General features: G+C 41.2%; 3 protein-coding genes across 3 annotated transcripts; all 3 read left to right on the top strand.

Moving 5' to 3' along the window:
- The first annotated feature begins 214 nt into the window (after window positions 1-214).
- On the top strand, window positions 215-3,645 carry LOC115816278 (E3 ubiquitin-protein ligase TRIM39-like). Its single transcript, XM_030779241.1, has 6 exons — window positions 215-769; window positions 1,078-1,173; window positions 1,954-2,175; window positions 2,291-2,438; window positions 2,849-2,875; window positions 3,098-3,645. Exons 1-6 carry the CDS (start codon window positions 215-217, stop codon window positions 3,643-3,645), a joined length of 1,596 nt encoding a protein of 531 aa, XP_030635101.1.
- Window positions 3,646-15,591: 11,946 nt separating this feature from the next.
- LOC115816277 (P2Y purinoceptor 11-like) lies at window positions 15,592-16,518 on the top strand. The gene has a single exon (XM_030779240.1). The coding sequence runs from the start codon at window positions 15,592-15,594 to the stop codon at window positions 16,516-16,518; it is 927 nt and encodes a 308-aa protein (XP_030635100.1).
- Window positions 16,519-24,239: 7,721 nt separating this feature from the next.
- Window positions 24,240-25,160, top strand: LOC115816276 (P2Y purinoceptor 11-like). The gene has a single exon (XM_030779239.1). It carries the CDS (start codon window positions 24,240-24,242, stop codon window positions 25,158-25,160), a length of 921 nt encoding a protein of 306 aa, XP_030635099.1.
- The last annotated feature ends 669 nt before the right edge of the window (window positions 25,161-25,829 follow it).

Here is a 25,829-nt window from a genome sequence, read left to right as displayed (position 1 = left end):
TTAACTGTGACGGTGTGAGAGAGCACTACGCCACCTCTTGCCAAGACCTTCGGAAATGCGTGATATAGAAACTTTGTAAAAAAAAAAAAAAAAAAAAAAAAAGACGGAGAAGAAGAAAAAGAAAAAACTTTCTCGCTGTCTTCGTATGGCCTTATTTTAAACTTTTTTTTCTCCTTCCCATCTCCAGAACTTTGTGTATTTAGATTGTGGAGATATGGCATCTCCCAGCTGTTCCCTGCCTGAGGACCAGTTCCAGTGCTCTGTGTGTTTGGATGTGTTCACTGATCCAGTCACCATTGCCTGTGGACACAATTTTTGCATGGACTGCATTAAAAAATGTTGGGAGAAGACGACACAGTGTCAGTGTCCGATGTGTAAGGAGAAATTTCTCAGAAGACCTGAACTCAAAGTCAACACTGTTTTCAGAGACATCGTAGATCACTTTAAGAGGAGCAGAGGCCTTGACAAACCTGACGTCCCATGTGATGCTTGTAATGGCAAGAGACGGAGAGCCATGAAATCCTGTATAGACTGCGGTTTAAGTTACTGTGCAATTCACCTGGAACCTCATAAAACCGCTGAAAAACTAAAGAAACACAGACTAATCAACCCGGTGGATAATCTAGACGACTGGATGTGTAAGAAACACGAGAGACCACTGGAGTTGTTCTGTAGAGATCACCAGGTGCTTGTGTGTCAGTTCTGCACTGAAACAGAACACAGGACACACAATATTGTTCCTTTGGAGAAGGAGAGTGCCAAGAGGAAGGTAAGAAACAAAAGATAGATAGAGAGAGAGAGAAAGAGAGAGTGTGTGTGAGAGAGAGAAAACAGTGACCTTTGTTGTTACGATGACAGACTTCCTGTTAACATGTTGCCTGTAACTTCTTTTATACACCATTGACACCTTCATATTCTACATACTCCAGTACCTAATGTGTAAAAAGTAAATATCTGATCAAATATATTATCGTTGATCACACTGAATTTGACTTCAGATTCAGACTAAAAAAAAGAGAAAAACAGAAAGTGCATCAATGAAAAGCACTTCAAGTCTCTCACTGTCTCTGTGTGCAGTCTCAGGTGGAGAGGACACAAACAGAATTACAGCAGATGGTAAAGGACAGACTGAAGAAGATGCAGGATCTCAGGCACTCTATAGTGCTCAGTAATGTGAGTCCTGTAATGATTATGTAAAAACATGTATTCATTTTTCAAACAGTTGGTTTGGTGAATCTGTATGTGTGTGCAAAACCCTTGCGTGTTGTGATAAAGATGGACAGAGAGTCTGAGAGTCTGGCATTCATCAGTTTTTTTGTTTGTTTTTTTGTTCAAAGAGACTATATATATCTTCTTTGGTTGTTTTGACTGGTTGAACCAGTGTTGGTGATACAATGCCACATCGCCTTTGTTGTTTTTTATAGGGCAAGTATATGGTTTCCTGTATGCCCACAAGCTACATAACTATCAAACAGACAAACAAAACCTTTAAAAGGTATACGTAGTAAGGAATACTATTGTACGTGATAAGGAATACTTTTGTACGTAATAAGGAATACTTTTGTGCTCTATAGAGCCTTTTTAAGTTTACTCAGCCTGAGGGCAGAGTTCCCTTAAAAATAAATTTTGTCCCCCAGTTGTGTCCTGGAAACCATGCAGTAGGTTACTTCAATGTTTTGAGGTTGAGTCGTTGTTGTGTTACTTGTTTTGTTTTGCTTTGGTTTTTTTTTTTGTTCTTTGTTTTAAGTTACACTGACGTGAAGGCATCCACCGGTAAATCCGGTGATTCCCTTATCATTCCTTAGTTCCAGTTACACCCTCCAGAAAAATCTCCAGGACAGATCTATACCGTATCGTGGCTTGTGGAGTCATAGCTCTTGTGTTGTGTGTCGAATGCATTTTATTGTCATCATTTTTATCATTTTAATGGTATAGGATTTGTGTTTTTACCAGAAAAGCACAACAAAAGGCCTGGAGTTCCTCAGCGCTCTGCGGAGCTCTATGAAGAGAAGCCTTTCAGAGCTGGCTGAGGTGATGGAGGAGAAGCACAAAGCCACAGAGTGGCAGGCCAAACAGTTCATTAAAGAGTTGGATCAGGAAATCATTGAGCTCAAGAAGAGAGAGACGGAGTTGGAGCAGGTCTCACACGCCGAGGATGACCGCAAACTCCTGCAGGTCAGTGTTCCTCTCTCTCTCTCTCTCTCTCTCTCTGGTCAATGGCAGTGCAGGACTTCACAGGATACCTCTGACCTTACTGAAAAAGTATCTTCCCTCTCCTACTGTGCTGTAGATTTCTGAATCGCTATGCAGACCTCCAGCAACCAAGAACTGGGCTGAGATCCACCTTAATGGACATTTGTATGTGGAGACGATGAAGAGAGCAATGTCTGAGCTGGAAAAGTCATTCCGTATGGAGATGGAGAAAATACCGGAACTGAGTGAGTCCAGAATGATTGATCTCAGTTATGATGCATGTTGAACGATATATTACAATATCTGAACAACAAAAAATTACTGAATCACTGTTATGAAGAATTCTACTCATTCACACTAAAGCCTAAATATAGACTATAATGAGAAAAAAAAACTACAAAACTACAAATATTTATGGAAAAACAAATACGTATGCAAACTATGCTGATGCTTTCTGAAAGTGAAATTTGGCCTTTCTGTCTCTCTCTCTCTCTCTCTCTCTCTCTCTCTCTCTCTCTCTCTCTCTATCATTGTTATCAACACTAGTATAGAGTATGTGTGAATAAGCAAGAAGACTGTAATAGAACATAAAATTAGATTATCAAATTAATTAATTTGAAGAGACTTAATAAATCAATGCATTCTGTCTCCACAGAACTGAGGAGAATTCAGGAGCATGCAGGTTTGTATCGTCTTCGCGTATACTGTAAAACCTAGTTAGTTAAGTTTTACTCAGATTGTCTGAGGAAAACAGTTACTTTGGATCATTTGAATCGTATTGCTATATTTACACAAACGCTCTAAGATGATGAAATAATTTACTTAAATATTATTAATACTTATTTAAGTAAATTTAGTGATAAATTTAAATATAATCTTTTCTGTTTACTTTTCTTTGTATTAGTGGATGTGACTCTGGATCCTGACACAGCGCATAGCTACCTCATCCTGTCTCCTGACGGGAAACAAGTGAGAGATGGAAACACACAACAGGATCTCCCTGACAATCCAAAGAGGTTTAAAAACTATTGCCTTGTCTTGGGAAAGGAGGGATTCTCCTCAGGGAAATTCTACTACGAGGTCCAGGTCAGTGGGAAGACCGAATGGGATTTGGGAGTGGCCAAAGGGTCCATCAGCAGGAAGGGGACGTTGACAGCAAGCACTTCAGACGGACAGTGGACTCTTCTGCTTAGGAACGGGAACGAATACAAAGCACTAGAACCCCCTTTTTCTCCCCTCTCTCTGAAGCAGAAGCCCCAGAAGGTGGGGGTGTTTGTGGATTATGAGGAGGGTCTGGTCTCCTTTTATGACGTGGATGCAAAGAGCCATATCTACTCTTTCACCCGTCAGTATTTCACCGAAAAAATCTATCCGATGTTCAGTCCATGCCGTAACAGCGGAGGTAATAACTCAGCCCCTCTGGTCATCACTCCTGTGTGTTACACCTTGTGACTTTTCAAATGGTCACTACGCCGCATGATCACAGAACAGAACGCGTCTCAAACGGGGATTACGCGTGTTAGATGTAACAATGTGATGAGTTTTCCTTTGAGCTCTTGGATCACAGACACAAACAAAAAACTATTGGTCCTACAGACATGAAAAGACGGTCAAACAAAGAGTCTGAGGTGCCCTTCCTTCCTCCTGGAGCCATGATGGACTCTAGTTTCATTTTCGGTGCTTTGTGAAGCACTGGGCTGGGTGCAACTGCAGCTCAGAGGAAGATTTAAGTGGCAATGTACACTCTCATCTATGCTCAGGAGCACTTCCTGTACGTGGTTATGAGATTAGTCATGAGAAAGAGCAGCAATGGCACCTTGTTTCTTATTGTGGTCTTGACATTCAAGATGAGACCAAACCCAAGACGAGGTCATGTCAACTTAAACAGGCTGGAAAGTACCTAGTATGGTTTATTATTAACACACATAGACCAATCCAAGATATCAGTTTCATACACTGCTTAGTATTGATTTGTTATATTAACATTAAAGTACATAACTCTTTATCTTGACTCATTTCCTCTACTGTTTATCCCAACAAAAGAAGTAGTCACATGTACTCCAGGTGATCCATAATCCCATGGTTTTAGACTGAATGTTTGAGGTTTTACCTCCGGTTATAAATCACAGTCTCTAAATATTTATCCTGTATTTTACTACATCTGTTTTCTAAAAACAGATTTTCTTTTTCAACTGCCAAATGTCAATAGAGAAGAGCTTGGTTCCAGTGGAGAGAAGCTCCTTCAGCAACAACCTGTATATGTGACATACAATGTATAAACTTCGTGTTTTTATAAGCTTTTTATTAACCTCGGGATAAGATGATGTCTTTTATACTGATTGTGTAGATCATGGTGACTATGTTAATAAGAAAATGATACAAAAGTGGATATGTGCTGTCTCACTCTCAGGATGACGTCCCTTTTGCTCTATGCTGAATATTGAATAAGACGTAATATTTTAACCCCTGGAAGCCCTTACAATACAGATACACATGATACCGTCTGTGTTAAAGGTGTCGGAAGATTTTATTTCTGTCTGTAATGTTTACTGTGTAAAACTGAAAAACAGAAATTCGTGCAAGACAAAAATAGTGATATCACAAGAAGTACATCACATGTGGAGCATCAGGACATTTAAAGCCCAGCTGCATGTGTCTTTTTGTTGAATTCTATTGGTCATCAGCTGTGACTGGGAAACAGAAGAGAGTGACAAACACTGATGGGGAAGAGGAGGATGAGAAGATATAAATGGTGCCAGCTTTGAGTGCACTTGCAGCGCCTAAGAACAAGGCATGAATTCAAATAAAACAAAGATTGTAATTAAACAATGATCAAAGCAAAGTTTAGTTGAGAGGAGAACAATGGACAAAGACACAAGAATTTACATCTGCACAGAGCAGGTCACAATGAGAGCTGGAGAACATCATTCATTTGATACAAGCTGGAGTCATTCATAACTGAGCACAGAGATGTAAAACAAGGCCTTTTCTAGACAAACAAAAAGATGAAAGGTGACGAGCAGGTGTGGCTGAGGAGTCAGATGAGTGAGTGGTCAAGTCATGGAAAAGTCCCAATGTGCTCTCTCCACCGCCCTCTGGTGGTGATAATACTGTACTGCTGGCACACACTTTGACAAACACCGATGTGTGTAGGCTATATAAAATGAATATTACATAATAAAGCCTACATCATTTTCTATTGATATTATCACACCAATATCCTCATGCAATATTAAAACAAAACAAAAAAAAAACTACCCTGAAATATTCTGAAATTTTAAAATTTTGAGACAGTCAGTTCAGAGAGATGGTTCACTTACTAACTACAACACTGATAGTGTCACGAACCAGATACCTGAAACATCTTATCATTATTAACATAATCATTACAATTGTTGTACTTACATCTTCCTACTTCTTACTTCTTACTTCTGGCTCTAAGTATAGATGCAAAAGGAAATCAGACCAGAAAGTCGCAGACAGGGAGGGGACATTTTGCATTGCATTTTTTTGCAGAATTGCGGTGCAGCAGCATCCTTGTATTAAGCGTCCGTCGTCCTCATATACTGGCTAAAATTATCTGTCTAACCGAAAGTGTGTGAGTCAGTGGCATGCAGCGGTTCTTTCACCTAGGCAAGCAGAAGTCAGGTCGTCACCCCCGCCCCCCGCCATATCGACACACATGGTGCCTGTAATGGTCCCTCACAGAAAAAAGCCAAAAGAGTTGAAAATTTAAATCAAACATACTGTTTTATGGCCATACAGCATAACCATACTGCTCTCTGGAATTTGTAGTCTGCCGAATATGGTACAACTGTCTGTCTCATGGTTTTCTACTGTTTACGAATTTATTTATTTTTTCTCGGCTTCTTTCGAACGAGGCTTCGGGTATTTTCTTCTTCTTCTTCTTCTTCTTCTTCTTCTTCTTCTTCTTTGGACGAAGAGCGATTTGGACCTCCTGTATCTAGACGGAGGCTGAGCGCAGGCTTTCACCAGACTTTAATTTCCTGCACCTTGAGAATAGCGGCGCTCGCGGCGCCACTGTGCGCGTACAGTACATATTTAACTCATTTTTCATTTAGATCCCAGTGCTCGTGCTTTGCCAGTCTTAACAGCGATTATCACCAGAATCATGACAAAAAAATGAGTAGTGTTAAAAGTAAGGACACTGAAAAACCATAATTTTGAATTTAAAATTGATGTGGTTAAGCATCCAGGAAGAACAGTGTAACAAGGGCATCTGACACGCACACCTTATATCGTCACACCCTATGTCTCTGCGCGCAATTAATATGCAGTGCGAAATTAAGAGAGGGGAAATTCCGTGTTGGTTTTTGTTATGCTAAGTTGTCTATTGAAATAACTTTGTCCATTTCGTGGGCTTTAGTGTTGTATTAGCCAATCCAATCTTGTGGTCAATTTTTTGGACTCCGAAGTACATTAAAATGTTTCCAATGAATTTTATGGTAGTTACGTTTCTGAGATACGAGAACCAGCCTTACAAGGGTTTACTGGAATGCATGATATATATATATGTGTGTGTGTGTGTGTGTGTGTGTGTGTGAGTGAGAGAGAGAGAGAGAGAGAGAGAGAGAGAGAGAGAGAGAGAGAGAGAGAGAGAGTGAGTGTGAGAGAGAATGTGTGATTGAGGGGGTGCGATGCTAATTTGTCCGTAGCGGAGGTGGAAGTTAAGTACTGTGGCTCTGTGACTCAAATGTGGTTAGTCATAGGAAAGCAACCTCGTGTACACGAACGTCTTTAAAATACATTTGAAGTACATACATGCACTGCCTAACACGCTCCTAAGATCATGATAAACTTTCAATATGTAGAATGGTGGTATAAATATAGTTATGCTGAATGCCAGTGATGTATAAAAGTGCTGACATGTATGAATCCACAGATGGTACATATTCAATTTACTTTCGCCGAATTAAAGTATACTATAATATACTATGATATAGTTTAACACTTTTCAAGGTATTACATGTTTTATGTAAAGGACCACACTCACAATTATCAAGATTATGATCAAAATAAAGTGGAACTAGAGGGAAGGAAATGCTAAAATTAACAGTTTATGAAGTTCTTTGTTTTCCCCCTTCTCTTGCTCTCTCTCTCTCCTCCCCCTTTATCTCTTTAGAGAGAGAAAGATGCATATATATATTTATGATACTTACAACTTATTGTCATCTTGTTCTTTTCTTCACTCACTTGTTCACTCCTCTAGCTCATTTTTCACCATTGTGTTCCTGACCTTCTGTACAGCGTGTCACAAACAGAGGACGAAAAGGAGAGGAAAATGCTCAACACATCACTGAATTGCAGCTCTGAATTTCAAGAGAAGCTGCTCCCTCCTATGTATGGAGTTGAATTCTGCATCGGATTTCTCGGCAATGTCTTTGCTCTGGTCCTGCTGCTGACAAAAGAAAGGCAGAACTGGCACACTGGAGTGGTCTTCTCCTGTAACCTCATCATCAGTGACCTCCTCTATGTACTAACACTGCCGCTACTCATCACTTACTACTCAAACGACAAAAACTGGACCTTTGGTGTTGCTGCATGCAAAACTGAGCGTTTCCTTTTCACCTGTAACCTCTACGTGAGCATTTTTTTCATTTTGTGCATCAGTGTAAACAGATATATAGCTATTGTTCATCCCCTCTTCACACATAGCCATGTGCGCCCTAAACATGCCAAGATCACCAGTGTGTTAGTCTGGGTCATAGTAGCTATCATCTCTTCACCAGTTCTCAAATATGCCAGTACACAACCCATAGAGAAAAATAATATTACCCTCTGTGTCTCTAAGATCAAAGGAGCTGAGATTGAACGTTCGCACTTCTATTACAGACTTTCTCTGACTGTGCTCGGGTTCTTGATAACTTGGTGCTGACTTGTGCATCATAGGTCTAGTTAGGGTGGTTTTCAAAAATGCCAAAATCAGGTCAAAGCAGAAAAGGAAAGTGGCTTGGTATACTCGGAGTGCACACTCTATGGCCTGTCTTTTATTTGGCATATTTATCGATATATTCCGAACGGAGACAACGTGGCATTGTGTCGGCAACATTCGGTACGACGCATACCAAATATACATGTGCATTCACCCCCTCCTCTACATGGCTGTGTTTGACAGTACCAAGACACTTTGTTGTGGAAAGACATACTCTTTACTAACAGTATTCACAGACATCGGGGTTGAACAAGGAATCAATAATGCGTCTGTATGTATGTATGTATGTATCTCTACATGCTAGCATTTCTCAGTACTGTTAGTTTGTTTGCCGACAAACGGACCAGATGCTTATCACCATACTGTTGAATTACATACATCTGACTTTTTTAGTCTTGCTAAATAATGGTTGATGTCACTGCCCAAAACAACCCAGAAATTATGGAGGTTTCTGTTCTGCATTGTGGTGACTTTATTTTTACAGTCATTTGTTTTGCGTGAGCTTCCTGTTTGTGCCACATACATACATTACACAGAACAGTTAAGCAAAGGAACGTAAATTTAGCTTTGAAATTTGGACATATGCTTGCATTTCTTTGTTTCCTGAAATAAGTGTATGAATCCATCCCAGCCAAACTATTCATTCACCTTTATGCACTTATTTTGGAGTTTCAAAACTTTTAAACATCACATCTATAATATCTCAAGTCAAAGGACAAATCAAAGGTAAAAGGATTGTAGAGCGAGAAAAGGAAGATATACTCATGTGCAAATGATTTAGTGGAAGACAATTCCAATTATTATTTCTTCTAATAACATACTTGAAATTGTGGATAATCAATTAAATAGTTAATGATAACATGTTGGCAACTTTTTTTTTTCAGTTCATGCATGATGCTCATTGTGATGACAGCGACGGAAGGCCCAAGTGCAGAGCTCTGGTACTTTAATAAATTAGTTCAACATAATCCAAATCAGAATCCTCAGGAACAGTCAAAAACACAAACCAGGGTCAAAAATCAAATGGAGAGCAAACAGGAATCCGTACAAACAATCCAAAATCGAAAGACAATGAGCAGGGTCAAAAGGGCAGGCAAATAGGTCAAACACAGGAACGGAATAACAGATACAAGCACCAAAGAAACATTCAGTAGAGGAAGCTCAATACCTCACAAAGAGGTGCCTGTGACAGCAGTCCTTAAATTCCCCAGTGGTGATTGGGTGAATTTGCTGCAGGTGTGTTAAAACTCAGGAGACTCAGAACGTGGGCGAGGCTGAGCAGAGGATTGGCTGGAAGCAGGTCTGACACTCATATATATACACTTGTAACGCTGGCAATTTCTAATAAAATAAGAGTAAAATTGATGATAATCAACTTTGAACAAATCAAAGGTTCGTAATAAGTTCAAAATAAAGAATAAGCTAAACATATCTAAAAAAAAAAACAACATAATGAAGCATTAAAATTACATCGGATTACATATATTGATCAGTTAGAGGAAACCTGAGATGCTATCAATTTTTAAATACTTTGATTTAATTGGCCAGCTTTTAAGGGGTTTCATGTGTCTAACAATATAAAAAAACAGGTTAATATGGACCTAATAGTGTATTTGAACTGTTGATGGTTTAAGGGAGGAAAGACAGGAAAAATGACATCTATGAGGAGGGGTTCACACTCCTGAAATATCAAACAAATGCTCTCTAATTGGAGTCTGGGAACAAAGGATACATAGACAGGAAGTTATAAAAAAATATTTAAATATTAACTGTGAGGAACAAAAACATCAAGATTATAAAAGGTTATTACAACAATAGGTTATTACAACAAGAGGTTTTAAGGTCAGAGGGAAGAGACACTGGGAAAAACGCGCTACAGTCCGAAACAGACTGTGAGCAGGTACACATCGTCCAACCCTGCCCAGTATCCTGCTTCCAAATATTCAATCCTTGGACAATAAACTAGACGACATCAAGGCCCGGATCCGCTTCCAAAAGAACGCGCGAGACTGCAACATCCTTTGTTTCACAGAGACTCGACTCTCACCTATGGTGCTGGATCATGCCATTCAACCTTCCGAAACATTCCTTGTTTTTCCCATGGATAGGACGGAGGAGTCTGGCAAATCTAAAGGTGGCGGAGTGTGTTTCATGACCAACGACAACTGGTGTGATCCAAGGAATGTTTCTGTTCCGTGGCACTCCTGCTCGCCCATGCTTGAACACCTAGCGATACTCTGTCGCCCTTTCTGCCTGCCCCGCGAATTCTCCTCAGTCATCACCATTGTCGTTTATAATCCACCGCAGACAGACACAAACACTGCTCTGGCCACATTACACAACACCATTAACAAGCACTACACCAAGTCATCCCTGGGCAGGGGCTAAAACCACGTGCTGACCAACTAGCCCCGGTGTTTACCCCCATTTTCAATCTGTCCCTGGCTCATTCTGTCATCCCCACGTGCCTAAAAACGTCCACCATCATCCCTGTACCCAAGAAGCCCAACCCAGCCTGCTTAAATGATTACCGCCCTGCTGCTCTGACCTCTGTGGTGATGAAGTGTTTCGAGAGAATCATCAAAGGCTTCATCTGCTCATCTCTGATTGGCTCATTACAGTTCACCTATCACCCCAGTACGAGTACTGACGACGCCATCTCCCACATCTTCCATTCCACTCTCTCCCACCTGAGCATCGGCAAGGGGAATTATGCGTGCCTGCTGTTCACTGACTTCAGCTCGGCTTTCAATACTATAGTCCCCCTCAGACTGGTTACCAAGCTCAGGAACCTAGGGTTGAGCTCCTCACTCTGCTCCTGGATCCAGAGCTTCCTCACTGGCAGACCACAGGTGGTGAGGATTGGGAAGCACTCCTCCAGCACCCAAATCCTCAACACCAGCACCCCCCAAGGCTGTGTTCTGAGTCCTCCGATCTACTCCCTTTACACCTGTGATTGCATAGCCACACACAGCTCCAACATCACTGACACAGTGACACATTGGTGGTAGGCCTGATCTCCAACAACAATGAGCCTGCCTACTTGGCCGAGGTGGAGGTGCTGTCATCATGCTGTAAGGACAACAACTTGGACCTGAATGTCTCCAAGACCAAGGAGATGGTGATTGACTTCAGGAAGGACAAGCAGGGGATCCACGATGTACGACTCAGGATCTGCAAGACCCTGGTGGAGATTATGAGTAGCTGCAGGTACCTCGGAGTTCACTTCTCTGAGGACGTGACATGGACCACACACATCACCACTCTGGTGAAGAAGGCTAGGCAGCGCTTGTATCAACTCAGACGGCTGAGGAAATTTAAATTCTCTACAGCGCTGCAGAGATCCTTCCATACCACCACGGCAGAGGCTGTGCTCTCTGGAAAGATCGCCGCCCGGTGCGGCAATTGCAGCTCTCTGGGAAGGAAAGCTCTCCACAGAGTGATCTGGTGTGCCGAACGCATCACCAGGACTGCATTGCCCTGCCTCCAGAGCATCTACACCTGCCGGTGCAGATCCAGGGCTAACAAGATCATTAAGGACACTCACCACCCCAACCACAAACTGTTTCAGTGGCTGCCCTCTGGCAAGCGTCTACGCTCCATCATGACCAAAACAAAGAGGATGAGAAGGAGCTTCTCCCCCCAGGCCATACGGTCTATAAACACTTACAACCCCACATAACACACAACCAATACATACCCTTCATCCATTATGCGCACTGTATTTCTGCAGCACCTCACATTACATTACATACCATTACAAACTGTTATACACCTGTACCTTTTGCACGATGCATCCTTGCTACACCTTATGCTAACTGTTTAAACTCCTGCAGTTGTCACTTCTTCCTGTCACACTACCAATGGCACTGCTCTGCATATAGCTTATTTTTTATTTTTTAAGTTTCTCTGCTACTTACTGTATATAGGTTTAATTTGTATATTTCTTCTGTTTCATTTTATTATAGCTTTTTATTATAGCTGTATATATGTTTAGTTTTTATATTTCCCTCTTTAATTTTTATTAAAACTTTGTTTACACTATTGCCTTATGTTCACACAGTTGATGGTGTCGGAGTTGTTGCTAGTCATTTCACTGCTACTGTACTTGAACAATCAAGCATGTAACGAATAAATTCTAGAATCTTGTGGAATGGTAGAAATCTTCATCATCTTCCCAGGGTTCCCAGCATTCAGGCCTCACAGGTGGTGCATCTGTGTTTCTTTAATGGCTCAAATGGCTGGAGATGGTGAGAACAGTGCAAAGGGAACGAGATCATGGCCACACCATTGTCTTGGGCATAGCTGAGGCCATCACTGGACAGTCACTGTAATTCATGATTATCGTGCCTCTTTCTGCGGGTGAAATTGAGATGACCTGTTTGCAACCACACCTTGCCAACATTCTTGTCAGGTCTGTGGACTGTGATCACACCAGTTTCATCCATGTTCCATATATCTTCTGGACCAAACTTGTGCCTTCTCAGGATTTCCTCTAAGTTGTCAAAAAACTGACATTCTCTGGATTGGGCATCCACTGGATTGGAACAAAGAAGTAAACAGCAAAGATGTAAAGATCAACTTTGGCTCACAGATCATAAGGATGCACATTTCTGTACTTGAATTTAGTCACAGTGCCCTCTAGTTTAAGAGATATGAGCTCTGTGACAACCTGTGTGATAGCCACACCTGCTCTCCCCTATGTCAGTTAATAATTAATTCAATTAAATATCCATTGGAATTTCAACATTTATTTTCTGTAATCATGCACTTTATTCTTCTCATAAGGAATCCCTAAGAGTTCTTTACAATAAATGGGAGGCTCAGATGACATGTAAGTGTCTTTCTCTTTCTCCACAAATTGATTTAAAAACAATCATCTGATTTTTCTTTCCTATGAGCTTCGGGGGATTTGTGATACTATCCTCTAAGAACACCGTGAAGCAGATAGAAATCCATTACAACATCACCGCAATGGCAAGACATATGACATCGCGACGCGGAAATGAAAGTGGTTTTAGCAAACTGTATAGGTTATCATTGACCGTAAAGATCTAACTCACCAACAGCAGTGAGAGCTCTATTACTGTGCGCTGGAAAAGATCAGTCACGATCAGCACTGCGCCCAGGGTGAGTAGACATTTTGCATTGTATTTAAATTCAGTTACGTACTCATTAATCAGTGTTTAACTGCAGACATTTAGGTCGGGTCCAGGACCAGGATGAGTGTGTATCATAATGAAAGTATAAAAATTAAAATACGTGAAAATCTCATGCCACCTCTCAGCCACATGCTTCTCGCTTAGCCCACACAGTCTGACCTACTGACGTATCGCCTGCACACTAGTTCAAATGTTTTCTGACCGACTTTTCGATATCAAATCAATTGGTGTCGGTATTAGTAGCCTTCATGTGGAACAAAAATATATTCGGGCCACACTTAAGATGAGAAAAGTGACATCAAATATAGACGTTCCGTTTTCAGTGTGCGACTGTTGTTTATGCGCAGAATTTTCTACCAGCAGCATCCTCTCCGAAATGAGCTTCCGTTATTTTTACATATTCGCTAAACTTATGTGGCTTGCCTGAAGAGTTTGTTTCATGAACTAATCACTATAAGGTAAGGAACGCGGCCGACAAGTCTGGTCCTATCTATAGATGCATCTGTATTTCTAAATAAGAAACAAAAACAGACGCGTTTGTAATGTACGTTTGAAAAACTGCAAGCTTGCTGAGCGCCTGAAACTGCAGCTATTTCGAACTTACGTTTGTGACAGATAATAAGCCTTGCTAGTCCATTCATTCATTCATTGGGCTACTTATCTGAGGGTTTTTTTCTTTCTTTTTTTTCTCCTGAATAATGCTGTTTAGTGAACTTTACTATCAAAACAGGGTTGATCATTTCCCCTATTCTACAGTCTATGTGAGGTTGTTTGGTTTCTCTCAAAGATTCCGTTACACCCCGCTTATTTCTGAAGTTTGAGTTTTTATCAGTATTGCCGCGAACAGAGTCAGTGACAGTGTGTCAGTATGTCAGTTACGCCCACCACGTGCACGTCTCCAAACCTGAGTTGACAACGACAGTTACCATTACAGTTTTACATGTTTGTTTTATAATTATTCTTTATTTTATAAGTATGCAGTTTTTCCCGTCACAGATTACAGAAATTCAGTTTCAAGAACAATTCCATTTACCCCTGTGTCAGTTAACTCTCTCTCTCTCTCTCTCTCTCTCTCTTTTTTTTTTAACAAAGTTTTGAACTATATGCGCCCTGCGCAGAGCTGAGTGTGAGTCAACCAGTTATGGTTTCCTGCACTTTGAAAGCAACTGAGTGTGAAAAGAGTTACATGTTTGTGTCGCTTATAGCCTAGTACTCCAAGTATTCGTGGTTTCCTAAAATTAAACATTGAAAAGCGATGACCACATCCACAACGAAGACCTAAAATGAAGAGTGTTTAAAATGTACGCATATAGGAAGGTCAGGACATAAAAGTCATATGTTTAAGTCTCAAACTGGATTTAATAGAGACTATTGAACAAGGACAACGTAACAAAGGCACGATCAGACGCTCGATTTGTCTTCGTCTACTGCGCGCACAACTTTCGGGAAGGGAATTCATGAAGTGAAACTGCCTTGCTAGCTTGCATTGTGATAAGGTGCGCTACCTGTTGATACAGTTGTGTCAGTTAAATAGGACTTATTGTTGTTTTAGCATGTTTGGGTTATCATTTCCGAGGCTCTGGAAATGCATTACAGTTTTCCCATTGAAAGAATGTGAGGTACACTTACATTAGTAGTCTACGTAAATATACGAATAGATATTTTCAGTAAATTATTTTAGTGGCACTGTTTACTCACATCAGTGCGTATTGCTCCGTGTCTTGTGTTTTAATGATTCTCTCGGTAACGTGTGAATTTTGTTGTCGGAAATTGTAAGTCTCGTGCCTTTGAGACGCGAATGTTTCTGGTAACAGGAAAAGCAATCTTATACTTGAAATACTGTTGAAATACCCAAAACACACGACCTAACAAAATCCTTAGATCACGATAAACTCCCAAATGTAGAATAGTGGTGTAAATGTAATTATACTGAACTTTAATGGTACATAGAAGTGCTGATAATCTACAGACTGTAAATATCTTTTTTCTTTGGTTTTTTTTTTGTAACTTATACCACACTATACTAAAGTTTAGTATAACATTTTCAATGCATTACATGTTTTACATAAATGATTGCATTCACATTTAGCAGGATTACGATCACTCTCTCTCTCTCTCTCTCTCTCTCTGTTTTCTCTCCAGACAACAGAGAGAGAGAGAGAGAGAGAGAGAGAGAGATGCACATACATATTTAATAACTTATTGTCATCTTGTTCTTTTCTTCACATGCTTGTTCACTTCTCTAGCTTGTTCTTCACCGGCCAAGACAAGACGGATAGGAAAATGCTCAACAATTCAGTGAATTGTAGTTTTGAATTTCAAGAGAAGCTGCTCCCTCCTATGTATGGAGTTGAATTCTGCGTGGGATTTCTCGGCAATGTCTTTGCTCTGGTCCTGCTGCTGACAAAAGAAAGACAGAACTGGCACACTGGAGTGGTCTTCTCCTGTAACCTCATCATCAGTGACCTCCTCTATGTACTAACCCTGCCGCTACTCATCACTTACTACTCAAACAACAAAAACTGGACCTTTGGTGTCGCTGCATGCAAAATTGAGCGTTTCCTTTTCACCTGTAACCTCTATGTGAGCATTTTTTTCATTTTGTGCATCAGTGTAAACAGATATATAGCTATTGTTCATCCCCTCTTCACACATAGCTATGTACGCCCTAAACATGCCAAGATCACCAGTGTGTTAGTCTGGGTCATAGTAGCTATCATCTCTTCACCAGTTCTCAAATATGCTAGTACAGAACCCATAGAGACAAATAACATTACCCTATGTGTCTCTGCGATCAAAGGAGCTGAGATTGAACTTTCGCACTTCAATTACAGACTTTCTCTGACTGTGCTGGGGTTTTTGATACCGCTGGTGTTGACTTTTGCATCATACATAGGTGTAATTAGGGTGGTTTTCAAAAGTACCACCATCACGCCACAGGAGAAAAGGAAAGTGGCTTTGTTGGTGGGCTCAGTGTGCACTCTCTATGCCCTGTCTTTTATTCCCTATCACATTCTGCAAACTTATCACTATTCCCTGAAGAAGAGAACGTGTTTGCAGTACGATGCATACCAAATATCGAAGGGATTTGCCACACTCAACATGTGCATTCACCCCCTCCTCTACATGGCCGTGTTTGACAGCATCAGAGTGGTTTGTTGTGGAAAGAGTTCAGAGACCCGTTCAGACACCTGTTCAGAGAGGATTTAATTTTTTATCAGGAACATTTGTGATATTACTGACTTTTATTTTGATTGCTTTTTCTTTCCAAAAACATGTGTTTATGTGCTCTTTGTGCTTGTGTGCATAATTGTTTGGGTCTAGATTTCAAAAACAGCCACACAAAAGCAAAGAGAGAAATGGCTGTAAATAAAGAGCTTCTGATGTCTGACTTTGAAAAAAGGGTTGAAGAAGAAGTCAATAAGAACACACCAGATACATAGCATCAAACCATCCTGATGCAGTACATACATAAAACCCCAAATATGGAGCACAGATTTCTGGTTAAATGGGGATCTTCAACCTGATTTTCTGATGGATATTTTTTTTTTCTAGTCATAATTTTAAATAGCATAACTACCTTGCAGTTGCCAGTTGTCTGATGTGATGTATGATGTACAGTTTTACTTATAGGTGCATGTTTCTGTCTAATGTCACTGCCCAACACAGAAAGTAGACAAATTATGCAGGTTGGTACACAGCAATATGGTGACATTGTTTTGACTGTTGTGTGTTTTGATTGAGCTTCCTGTTATTCTTGATTGTGAACTGAGTTCATCTTACTATGATATGTGTCTGTGCACCCACACACACAAACATTACCCAAAACAATTATGAAAGAGTCAACTTTGAATAAAAGAGAAGCTCATAGTTATAAAAGATGAAAAACAATCTAAAAATGAGCCAAACACGATTACAAAAGAATATATTCAAACATTAAGTTTACTTCTGATCAGATGTTGGTTACTCAGGAAACCTACAAGAAACCTCAACCTATAATGTCTCATACTCTGCCCTTTCACTGATAAGTCTTTCAGTGACAGACTCTATCCATACTTCAACCCTGACCTCATAAAGAATGCCCAAGGGTTCTTTACAATAGATCTGGGACACAAGTGATTTGTAAGTGTATTTTTCATCCTTTCATTTTGATGGGGAAAAAAATCATTGATCATTCTCACCTATGAACTTAGAGAGCTTTGTGATACCACCCTCTAAGTACACCCTGTAACAGACAGTATTATTTCAATGCCAACACAACAATATTACAGTATTATTGCAAAGGCAAGACATATGACATCACAGCACTGAAATGAAAATGACAGTGTGGAGGGGGATTTATGAAACTCTGGCAACTGGACCATTGTCAGTTGAAGATCTTACTCACTAGCAGCAGTGAGAGCTCCTCTGCTAAGCACTGCTGGAATAAAATCCTCACAGTCAGCACTGGGCCTTAGGTGAGTAGAGTAGAGAGAGAAAGGAGGATAGACCTAGGTGCAAATGTTTTGCTGGAAGGTGATTCTCTGACCACATGCTTTAAATTGCTACATGCTTAATATGTCTTGTTGGGGGTTTTTTTCCCCACTTTACGCATGATGCTCAAAAAATAGTTTGTGAGTTGCATACCAAGAATTTTGTTCATTTCTAGTAGAATAAAATAGAATAAAATTCTCAAGCTTCAGAACCTGAGCTTAGCTGAATATAGATCTAAAGGATCAAAAAATGAGTCAGACCAGATTACAAAAATATTACCATAAAAAATCAAAGCTACCTCTGATCAAATACATTGGCTACTTACAGGAAACCTGCTGTATTAGTAGGCGGGTCTTTCAGCTTGTCCCTCAAGAGATTTCACATAAAAGTCATGTCTAACAGAAAAAAAGGAAAACAAATCACATTTGAATCACTGATGAAACGTTTTTTTTTCATTGTTGTAAGACAGGACAGACAGAAAAATGACAACTATGAGTGGTTGGCTACTAACACCTAGTGGCTGGAGGAAGTACTACTATTCCTATGTGCAACACGCATATACACACATATACATCTTGCATAATTTCAGAGCACACATATGCATGTAGTAACAGGCCACTGTGGCAGTTTCATACCCCAACTCCCCCCACAGAGGAGAGCACCTTGGGGCCATAATATGTTTTTAGGTTCTCTATATGATAGGTGTCTCCCTGCTCTGGACTGGTGGGGAAAACTACCAGGTAGTTGGCGGACCCGAACTGCTTTAGGACTATGGCTGGCCCTCTCTATTTTGGGGCCAACTTTGCCATGTAAATAGCATCAGCCCTGGACAGTGGATGGGCTGTGATCCACACCAAGTCCTCTGGTTGGAAATCAACTTTTTTCACCGGGCATTTTAACAGCGGCCTTGTTTTTGGTGGGCCATCATTTGTTTCACATAGACTCGGCTCTCCCCTATGGTGCCGGATCATGCCATTCAACCTTCCGAAACATTCTTTGTTTTTCCCATGGATAGGACGGAGGACTCCGGCAAATCTAAAGGTGGCGGAGTGTGTTTCATGACCAACGACAACTGGTGTGATCCAAGGAATGTTTCTGTTCCATCGCACTCCTGCTCGCCCATGCTTGAACACCTAACGATACTCTGTCGCCCAGGGGTCTCAAACTCCGGTCCTGGAGGGCCGGGGTCCTGCTGATTTTTGTTTTCACCTCTTAGTTACCTGTTGATTTTCACCTTGAAAACAGGTGTGGACACTCTTCAGCCAATCAGAGATTCTATTTAGTTGGTCTACAAGAAAAACAGCAGGACCCTGGCCCTCCAGGACTGGAGTTTGAGACCCCTGGTGTCACCCTTTCTGCCTGCCCCGCGAATTCTCCATAGTCATCACCATTGTCGTTTATAATCCACCGCAGACAGACACAAACACTGCTCTGGCCACATTACACAACACCATTAACGAGCACTACACCAAGTCATCCCTGGGCGGGGGCTAAAACCACGTGCTGACCAACTAGCCCCGGTGTTTACCCCCATTTTCAATCTGTCCCTGGCTCATTCTGTCATCCCCACGTGCCTAAAAACGTCCACCACCATCCCTGTACCCAAGAAGCCCAACCCAGCCTGCTTAAATGATTACCGTCCTGCCGCTCTGACATCTGTGGTGATGAAGTGCTTCCAGAGAATCATCAAAGGCTTCATCTGCTCATCTCTGATTGGCTCATTACACCCGCATCAGTTCGCCTATCACGCCAATAGGAGCACTGACGACGCCACCTCCCACATCTTCCATTCCACCCTCTCCCACCTGGGCATCGGCAAGGGGAATTACACCTGCCTGCTGTTCATTGACTTCAGCTCGGCTTTCAGTACTATAGTCCCCCTCAGACTGGTTACCAAGCTCAGGAACCTAGGGTTGAGCTCCTCACTCTGCTCCTGGATCCAGAGCTTCCTCACTGGCAGACCACAGGTGGTGAGGATTGGAAAGCGCTCCTCCAGCACCCGAATCCTCGACACCAGCATCCCCCCCAAGGCTGTGTTCTGAGTCCTCCGATCTACTCCCTTTACACCTGTGATTGCATAGCCACACACAGCTCCAACATCACTGACACAGCGACACATTGGTGGTAGGCCTGATCTCCAACAACAATGAGCCTGCCTACTTGGCCGAGGTGGAGGTGCTGTCATCATGCTGTAAGGACAACAACTTGGACCTGAATGTCTCCAAGACCAAGGAGATGGTGATTGACTTCAGGAAGGACAAGCAGGGGATCCACGATGTACGACTCAGGATCTGCAAGACCCTGGTGGAGATTATGAGTAGCTGCAGGTACCTCGGAGTTCACTTCTCTGAGGACGTGACATGGACCACACACATCACCACTCTGGTGAAGAAGGCTAGGCAGCGCTTGTATCAACTCAGACGGCTGAGGAAATTTAAATTCTCTACAGCGCTGCAGAGATCCTTCCATACCACCATGGCAGAGGCTGTGCTCTCTGGAAGGATCGCCGCCCGGTGCGGCAATTGCAGCTCTCTGGGAAGGAAAGCTCTCCACAGAGTGATCTGGTGTGCCGAACGCATCACCAGGACTGCATTGCCCTGCCTCCAGAGCATCTACACCTGCCGGTGCAGATCCAGGGCTAACAAGATCATTAAGGACACTCACCACCCCAACCACAAACTGTTTCAGTGGCTGCCCTCTGGCAAGCGTCTACGCTCCATCATGGCCAAAACAAAGAGGATGAGAAGGAGCTTCTCCCCCCAGGCCATACGGTCTATAAACACTTACAACCCCACATAACACACATCCAATACATACCCTTCATCCATTATGCACACTGCATTTCTGCAGCACCTCACATTACATTACATACCATTACAAACTGTTATACACCTGTACCTTTTGCACGATGCATCCTTGCTACACCTTATGCTAACTGTTTAAACTCCTGCAGTTGTCACTTCTTCCTTTCACACTACCAATGGCACTGCTCTGTATATAGCTTATTTTTTAATTTATCTTGTTTCTCTGCTACTTACTGTATATAGGTTTAGTTTGTATATTTCTTCTGTTTCATTTTATTATACCTTTTGATTATAGCATTACATGGACTGTAATGCACAGTTGATGGTGTCGGAGTTGTTGCTAATCATTTCACTGCTACTGTACTTGAACAATCAAGCATGTAACGAATAAATTCTAGAATCTTGTGGAATGGTAGAAATCTTCATCATCTTCCCAGGGTTCCCAGCATTCAGGCCTCACAGGTGGTGCATCTGTGTTTCTTTAATGGCTCAAATGGCTGGAGATGGTGAGAACAGTGCAAAGGGAACGAGATCATGGCCACACCATTGTCCTGGGCATAGCTGAGGCCATCACTGGACAGTCACTGTAATTCATGATTACCGTGCCTCTTTCTGCTGGTGAAATTGAGATGACCTGTTTGCAACCACACCTTGCCAACATTCTTGTCAGGTCTGTGGACTGTGATCACACCAGTTTCATCCATGTTCCATATATCTTCTGGACCAAACTTGTGCCTTCTCAGGATTTCCTCTAAGTTGTCAAAAAACTGACATTCTCTGGATTGGGCATCCACTGGACTGGAACAAAGAAGTAAACAACAAAGATGTAAAGATCAACTTTGGCTCACAGATCATAAGGATGCACATTTCTGTACTTGAATTTAGTCACAGCGCCCTCCAGTTTAAGAGATATGAGCTCTGTGACAACTTGTGTGATAGCCACACCTGCTCTCCCCCACTTCAGTTAATAATTAATTCAATTAAATATCCATTGGAATTTCAACATTTATTTTCTGTTATCATGCACTTTATTCTTCTCATAAAGAATCCCTAAGAGTTCTCTACAATAAACGGGAGGCTCAAATGACATGTAAGTGTCTTTCTCTTTCTCCACAAGTTGATTTAAAAACAATCATCTGATTTTTCTTTCCTATGAGCTTCGGGGGATTTGTGATGCTATCCTCTAAGAACACCGTGAAGCAGATAGAAATCCATTACAGCATCACCGCAATGGCAAGACATATGACATCACGGCGCGGAAATGAAAGTGGTTTTAGCAAACTTTACAGGTTATCAGCAGTGAGAGCTCTATTACTGTGCGCTGGTGGGAAAAAAGAGAAAAAGATCACGATAAACACTGCGCCCAGGGTGAGTAGACATTTTATTCTGTATTTAAATTCAGTTACATACTCCCTAATCAGTTTTTAACTACAGACTTGTTGGGCGGGTCCAGGACCAGGATGAGTGTGTATCGTAATGAAAGTATAATTGTGAAAATATGTGAAAATCTCATGCCACCACTCAGCCACATGCTTCTCGCTTAGACCACACAGATATTTGATAGTTACAGTGAACAACTGTCTGACCTACTGACGTATCGCCTGCACACTAATTCAAATGTTTTCTGACCCACTTTTCGATATTTCGTCAAATCAATTGGTGTCGGTATTAGTAGCCTTCATGTGGAACAAAAATATATGCGGGCCACAGTTAAGATGAGAAAAGTGACATCAAACATAGACGTTCCGTTTTAATTTTCCGTTTTCAGTGTGCGACTGTTGTTTATGCGCAGAATTTTCTACCAGCAGCATCCTCTCCGAAATGAGCTTCCGTCCTATTTCCATATTCGCTAAACTTATGTGGCTTGCCTGAAGAGTTTGTTTCATGACCTAATCACTACAGGGAACGCGGCCGAAAAGTCTGGTCCTATCTATAGATGCATCTGTATTTCTAAATAAGAAACAAAAACAGACGCGTTTGTAATGTACGTTTGAAAAACTGCCAGCTTGCTGAGCGCTATGAAACTGCAGCTATTTCGAACTTACGTTTGTGACAGATCATGGGCCTTGCTAGCCCATTCATTCATTCATTGGGCTACTTATCTGAGGGTTTTTTTCTTTCTTTTTTTCCCCTACTGAATAATGCTGGTAAGTGGACGTTACTATCAAAACAGGGTTGATCATTTCCCCTATTCTACAATCTATGTGAGGTTGTTTGGTTTCTCCCAAAGATTCCGTTACACCCCGCTAATTTCTGAAATTTGAGGTATTATCAGTATTGCCGCGAACAGTGTCCCTGATAGTACATCAGTATGTCAGTTACGCCAACCATGTGCACGTCTCCAAACCTGAGTTGACAACGACAGTTACCATTACAGTTTTACATGTTTGTTTTATAATTATTCTTTATTTTATAAGTATACAGTTTTTCCCGTCACAGATTGCTGAAATTCGGTTTCAAGAACAATTCCATTTACCCCTGTGTCAGTTAACTTTCTCTCTCTCTCTCTCTCTCTCTCTCTCTCTCTCTCTCTTTAACAAAGTTTTGAACTGTATGAGGCCTGCGCGGAGCTGAGTGTGAGTCAACCAGCCTGTTATGGTTTCCTGCACTTTGAAAGCAACTGAGTGTGAAAAGAGTTACATGTTTGTGTCGCTTATAGTACTCTAAGTATTCGTGGTTTCCTGAAATTAAACACTGAAAAGCGATGATCACATCCACAATGAAGAGTGTTCAAAATGTACGCATGTAGGAGGGTCAGGACATAAAAGTCATATGTTTAAGTCTCAAACTGGATTTAACAGAGACTATTGAACAAGGACAACGTAACAAAGGCACGATCAGACGCTCGATTTGTCTTCGTCTACTGCGCGCACAGCTTTCGGGAAGGGAATTCATGAGGTGAAACTGCCTTGCTAGCTTGCATTGTGATAAGGTGCGCTACAGATACAGTTGTGTCAGTTAAATAGGACTTATTGTTGTTTTAGCATGTTTGGGTTTTCATTTCCGAGGCTCTGGAAATGCATTACAGTTTTCCCATTGAAAGAATGTGAGGTACACTTACATTAGTAGTCTACGTAAATATACGAATGGATATTTTCAGTAAATTATTTTAGTGGCACTGTTTACTCACATCAGTGCGTATTGCTCCGTGTCTTGTGTTTTAATGATTCTCTCGGTAACTTGTGAATTTTGAGGTCGGAAATTGTAAGTCTCGTGCCTTTGAGACGCGAATGTTGCTAGTAACAGGAAAAACAATGTTATACTTGAACTTTGAAATATTGTTGAAATACGCAAAACACACGACCTAACAAAGTCCTTAGATCACGATAAACTCCCAAATGTAGAATAGTGGTGTAAATGTAATTATGCTCCTGAACTTTAATGGTACATAGAAGTGCTGATAATCTACAGACTGTAAATACTCATCTGATTTTTTCTTTAGTGAATTACAGTATACCACACTGTACTATACGACAGTATAACATCCAGACAACAGAGAGCGAGAGAGAAGGAGAGAGAGAGAGAGAGAGAGAGAGAGAAAGAGAGAGGTGCACATACATATTTAATAACTTATTGTCATCTTGTTCTTTTGTTCACTCCCTTGTTCACTTCTCTAGCTTGTTCTGCTCTGACCAATACAAGAAGAAGAGGAAAATGCTCAACACATCAACGAACTGCAGCTATGAATTTCAAAAGAAGCTGCTCCCTCCTATGTACGGAGTTGAATTCTGCGTGGGATTTCTTGGCAACGTCTTTGCTCTGGTCCTGCTGCTGACAAAAGAAAGACAGAACTGGCACACTGGAGTGGTCTTCTCCTGTAACCTCATCATCAGTGACCTCCTCTATGTACTAACACTGCCGCTACTCATCACTTACTACTCAAACGACAAAAACTGGACCTTTGGTGTCGCTGCATGCAAAATTGAGCGTTTCCTTTTCACCTGTAACCTCTACGCGAGCATTTTTTTCATTTTGTGCATCAGTGTAAACAGATACATAGCTATTGTTTATCCCCTCTTCACACATAGCCATGTGCGCCCTAAACATGCCAAGATCACCAGTGTGTTAGTCTGGGTCATAGTAGCTATCATCTCTTCACCAGTTCTCAAATATGCAAGTACAGAACCTATAGATGAAAGTAATATTACCCTCTGTGTCTCTAAGAGCAAAGGAGATAAGATTCCGTACTTAAATTACAGACTTTCTCTGACTGTGCTGGGGTTTTTGATACCGCTGGTGCTGACTTTTGCATCATACATAGGTGTAATTAGGGTGGTTTTCAAGAGTGTCACCATCACACCACAGGAGAAAAGGAAAGTGGCTTTGTTGGTGGGCTCAGTGTGCACACTCTATGCCCTGTCTTTTATTCCCTATCACATTCTGCAAACTTATCACCATTATCTGAAGGAGAAAACGTGTTTGCAGTACGATGCATACCAAGTAACAAAGGGATTTGCCACACTCAACATGTGCATTCACCCCCTCCTCTACATGGCCGTGTTTGACAGCATCAGAGTGGTTTGTTGTGGAAAGAGTTCAGAGACCTGTTCAGACACCTGTTCAGAGAGGATTTAATTTTTTATCAGGAACATTTGTGATATTACTGACTTTTATTTTGATGGCTTTTTCTTTCACATGTGTTTATGTGCTCTTTGTGCTTGTGTGCATAATTGTTTGGGTTCAGATTTAAAAATCAACCTCACAAAAGCAAAGAGAGAAATGGCTGTAAATAAAGAGCTTCTGATGTCTGACTCAGAAAACAGGGTTGAAGAAGAAGTCAGTAAGAACACACCAGATACATAGCATCAAACCATCCTGATGCAGTACATACATAAAACCCCAAATATGGAGCACAGATTTTTGGTTAAATGGGGATCTTTAACCTGATTTTCAGATGGATATTTTTTTTCCTAGTCATAATTTTAAATAACATAACTACCTTGCAGTTGCCAGTTGTCTGATGTGATGTATGATGTACAGTTTTACTTATAGGTGCATGTTTCTGCCTAATGTCACTGCCCAACACAGAAAGTAGACAAATTATGCAGGTTGGTACACAGCAATATGGTGACATTGTTTTGACTGGTGTGTGTTTTGATTGAGCTTCCTGTTATTCTTGATTGTGAACTGAGTTCATCTTACTGTGATATGTGTCTGTGCACCCACACACACAAACATTACCCAAAACAATTATGAAAAAGTCAACTTTGAATAAATGAGAAGTTCATAGTTATAAAAGATGAA

The sequence above is a fragment of the Chanos chanos genome, chromosome 7 (genome assembly GCF_902362185.1).
Source record: "Chanos chanos chromosome 7, fChaCha1.1, whole genome shotgun sequence".
NCBI classification, from domain to species: domain Eukaryota; kingdom Metazoa; phylum Chordata; class Actinopteri; order Gonorynchiformes; family Chanidae; genus Chanos; species Chanos chanos.
The sequence above is the reverse complement of the archived record's forward strand: the minus strand, read 5'-3'. Positions and strand labels throughout refer to the sequence as shown.

Bases quoted from the DNA above. Each gene is read 5' to 3' on its own strand.
- LOC115816277 (XM_030779240.1), top strand. From the start codon at position 15,592: ATGCTCAACAATTCAGTGAATTGTAGTTTTGAATTTCAAGAGAAGCTG.
- LOC115816278 (XM_030779241.1), top strand. From the start codon at position 215: ATGGCATCTCCCAGCTGTTCCCTGCCTGAGGACCAGTTCCAGTGCTCT. The intron at 770-1,077 runs GTAAGAAACAAA...CTCTGTGTGCAG, and splicing joins AGGAGAGTGCCAAGAGGAAG to TCTCAGGTGGAGAGGACACA. The intron at 2,439-2,848 runs GTGAGTCCAGAA...CTGTCTCCACAG, and splicing joins GGAGAAAATACCGGAACTGA to AACTGAGGAGAATTCAGGAG.
- LOC115816276 (XM_030779239.1), top strand. From the start codon at position 24,240: ATGCTCAACACATCAACGAACTGCAGCTATGAATTTCAAAAGAAGCTG.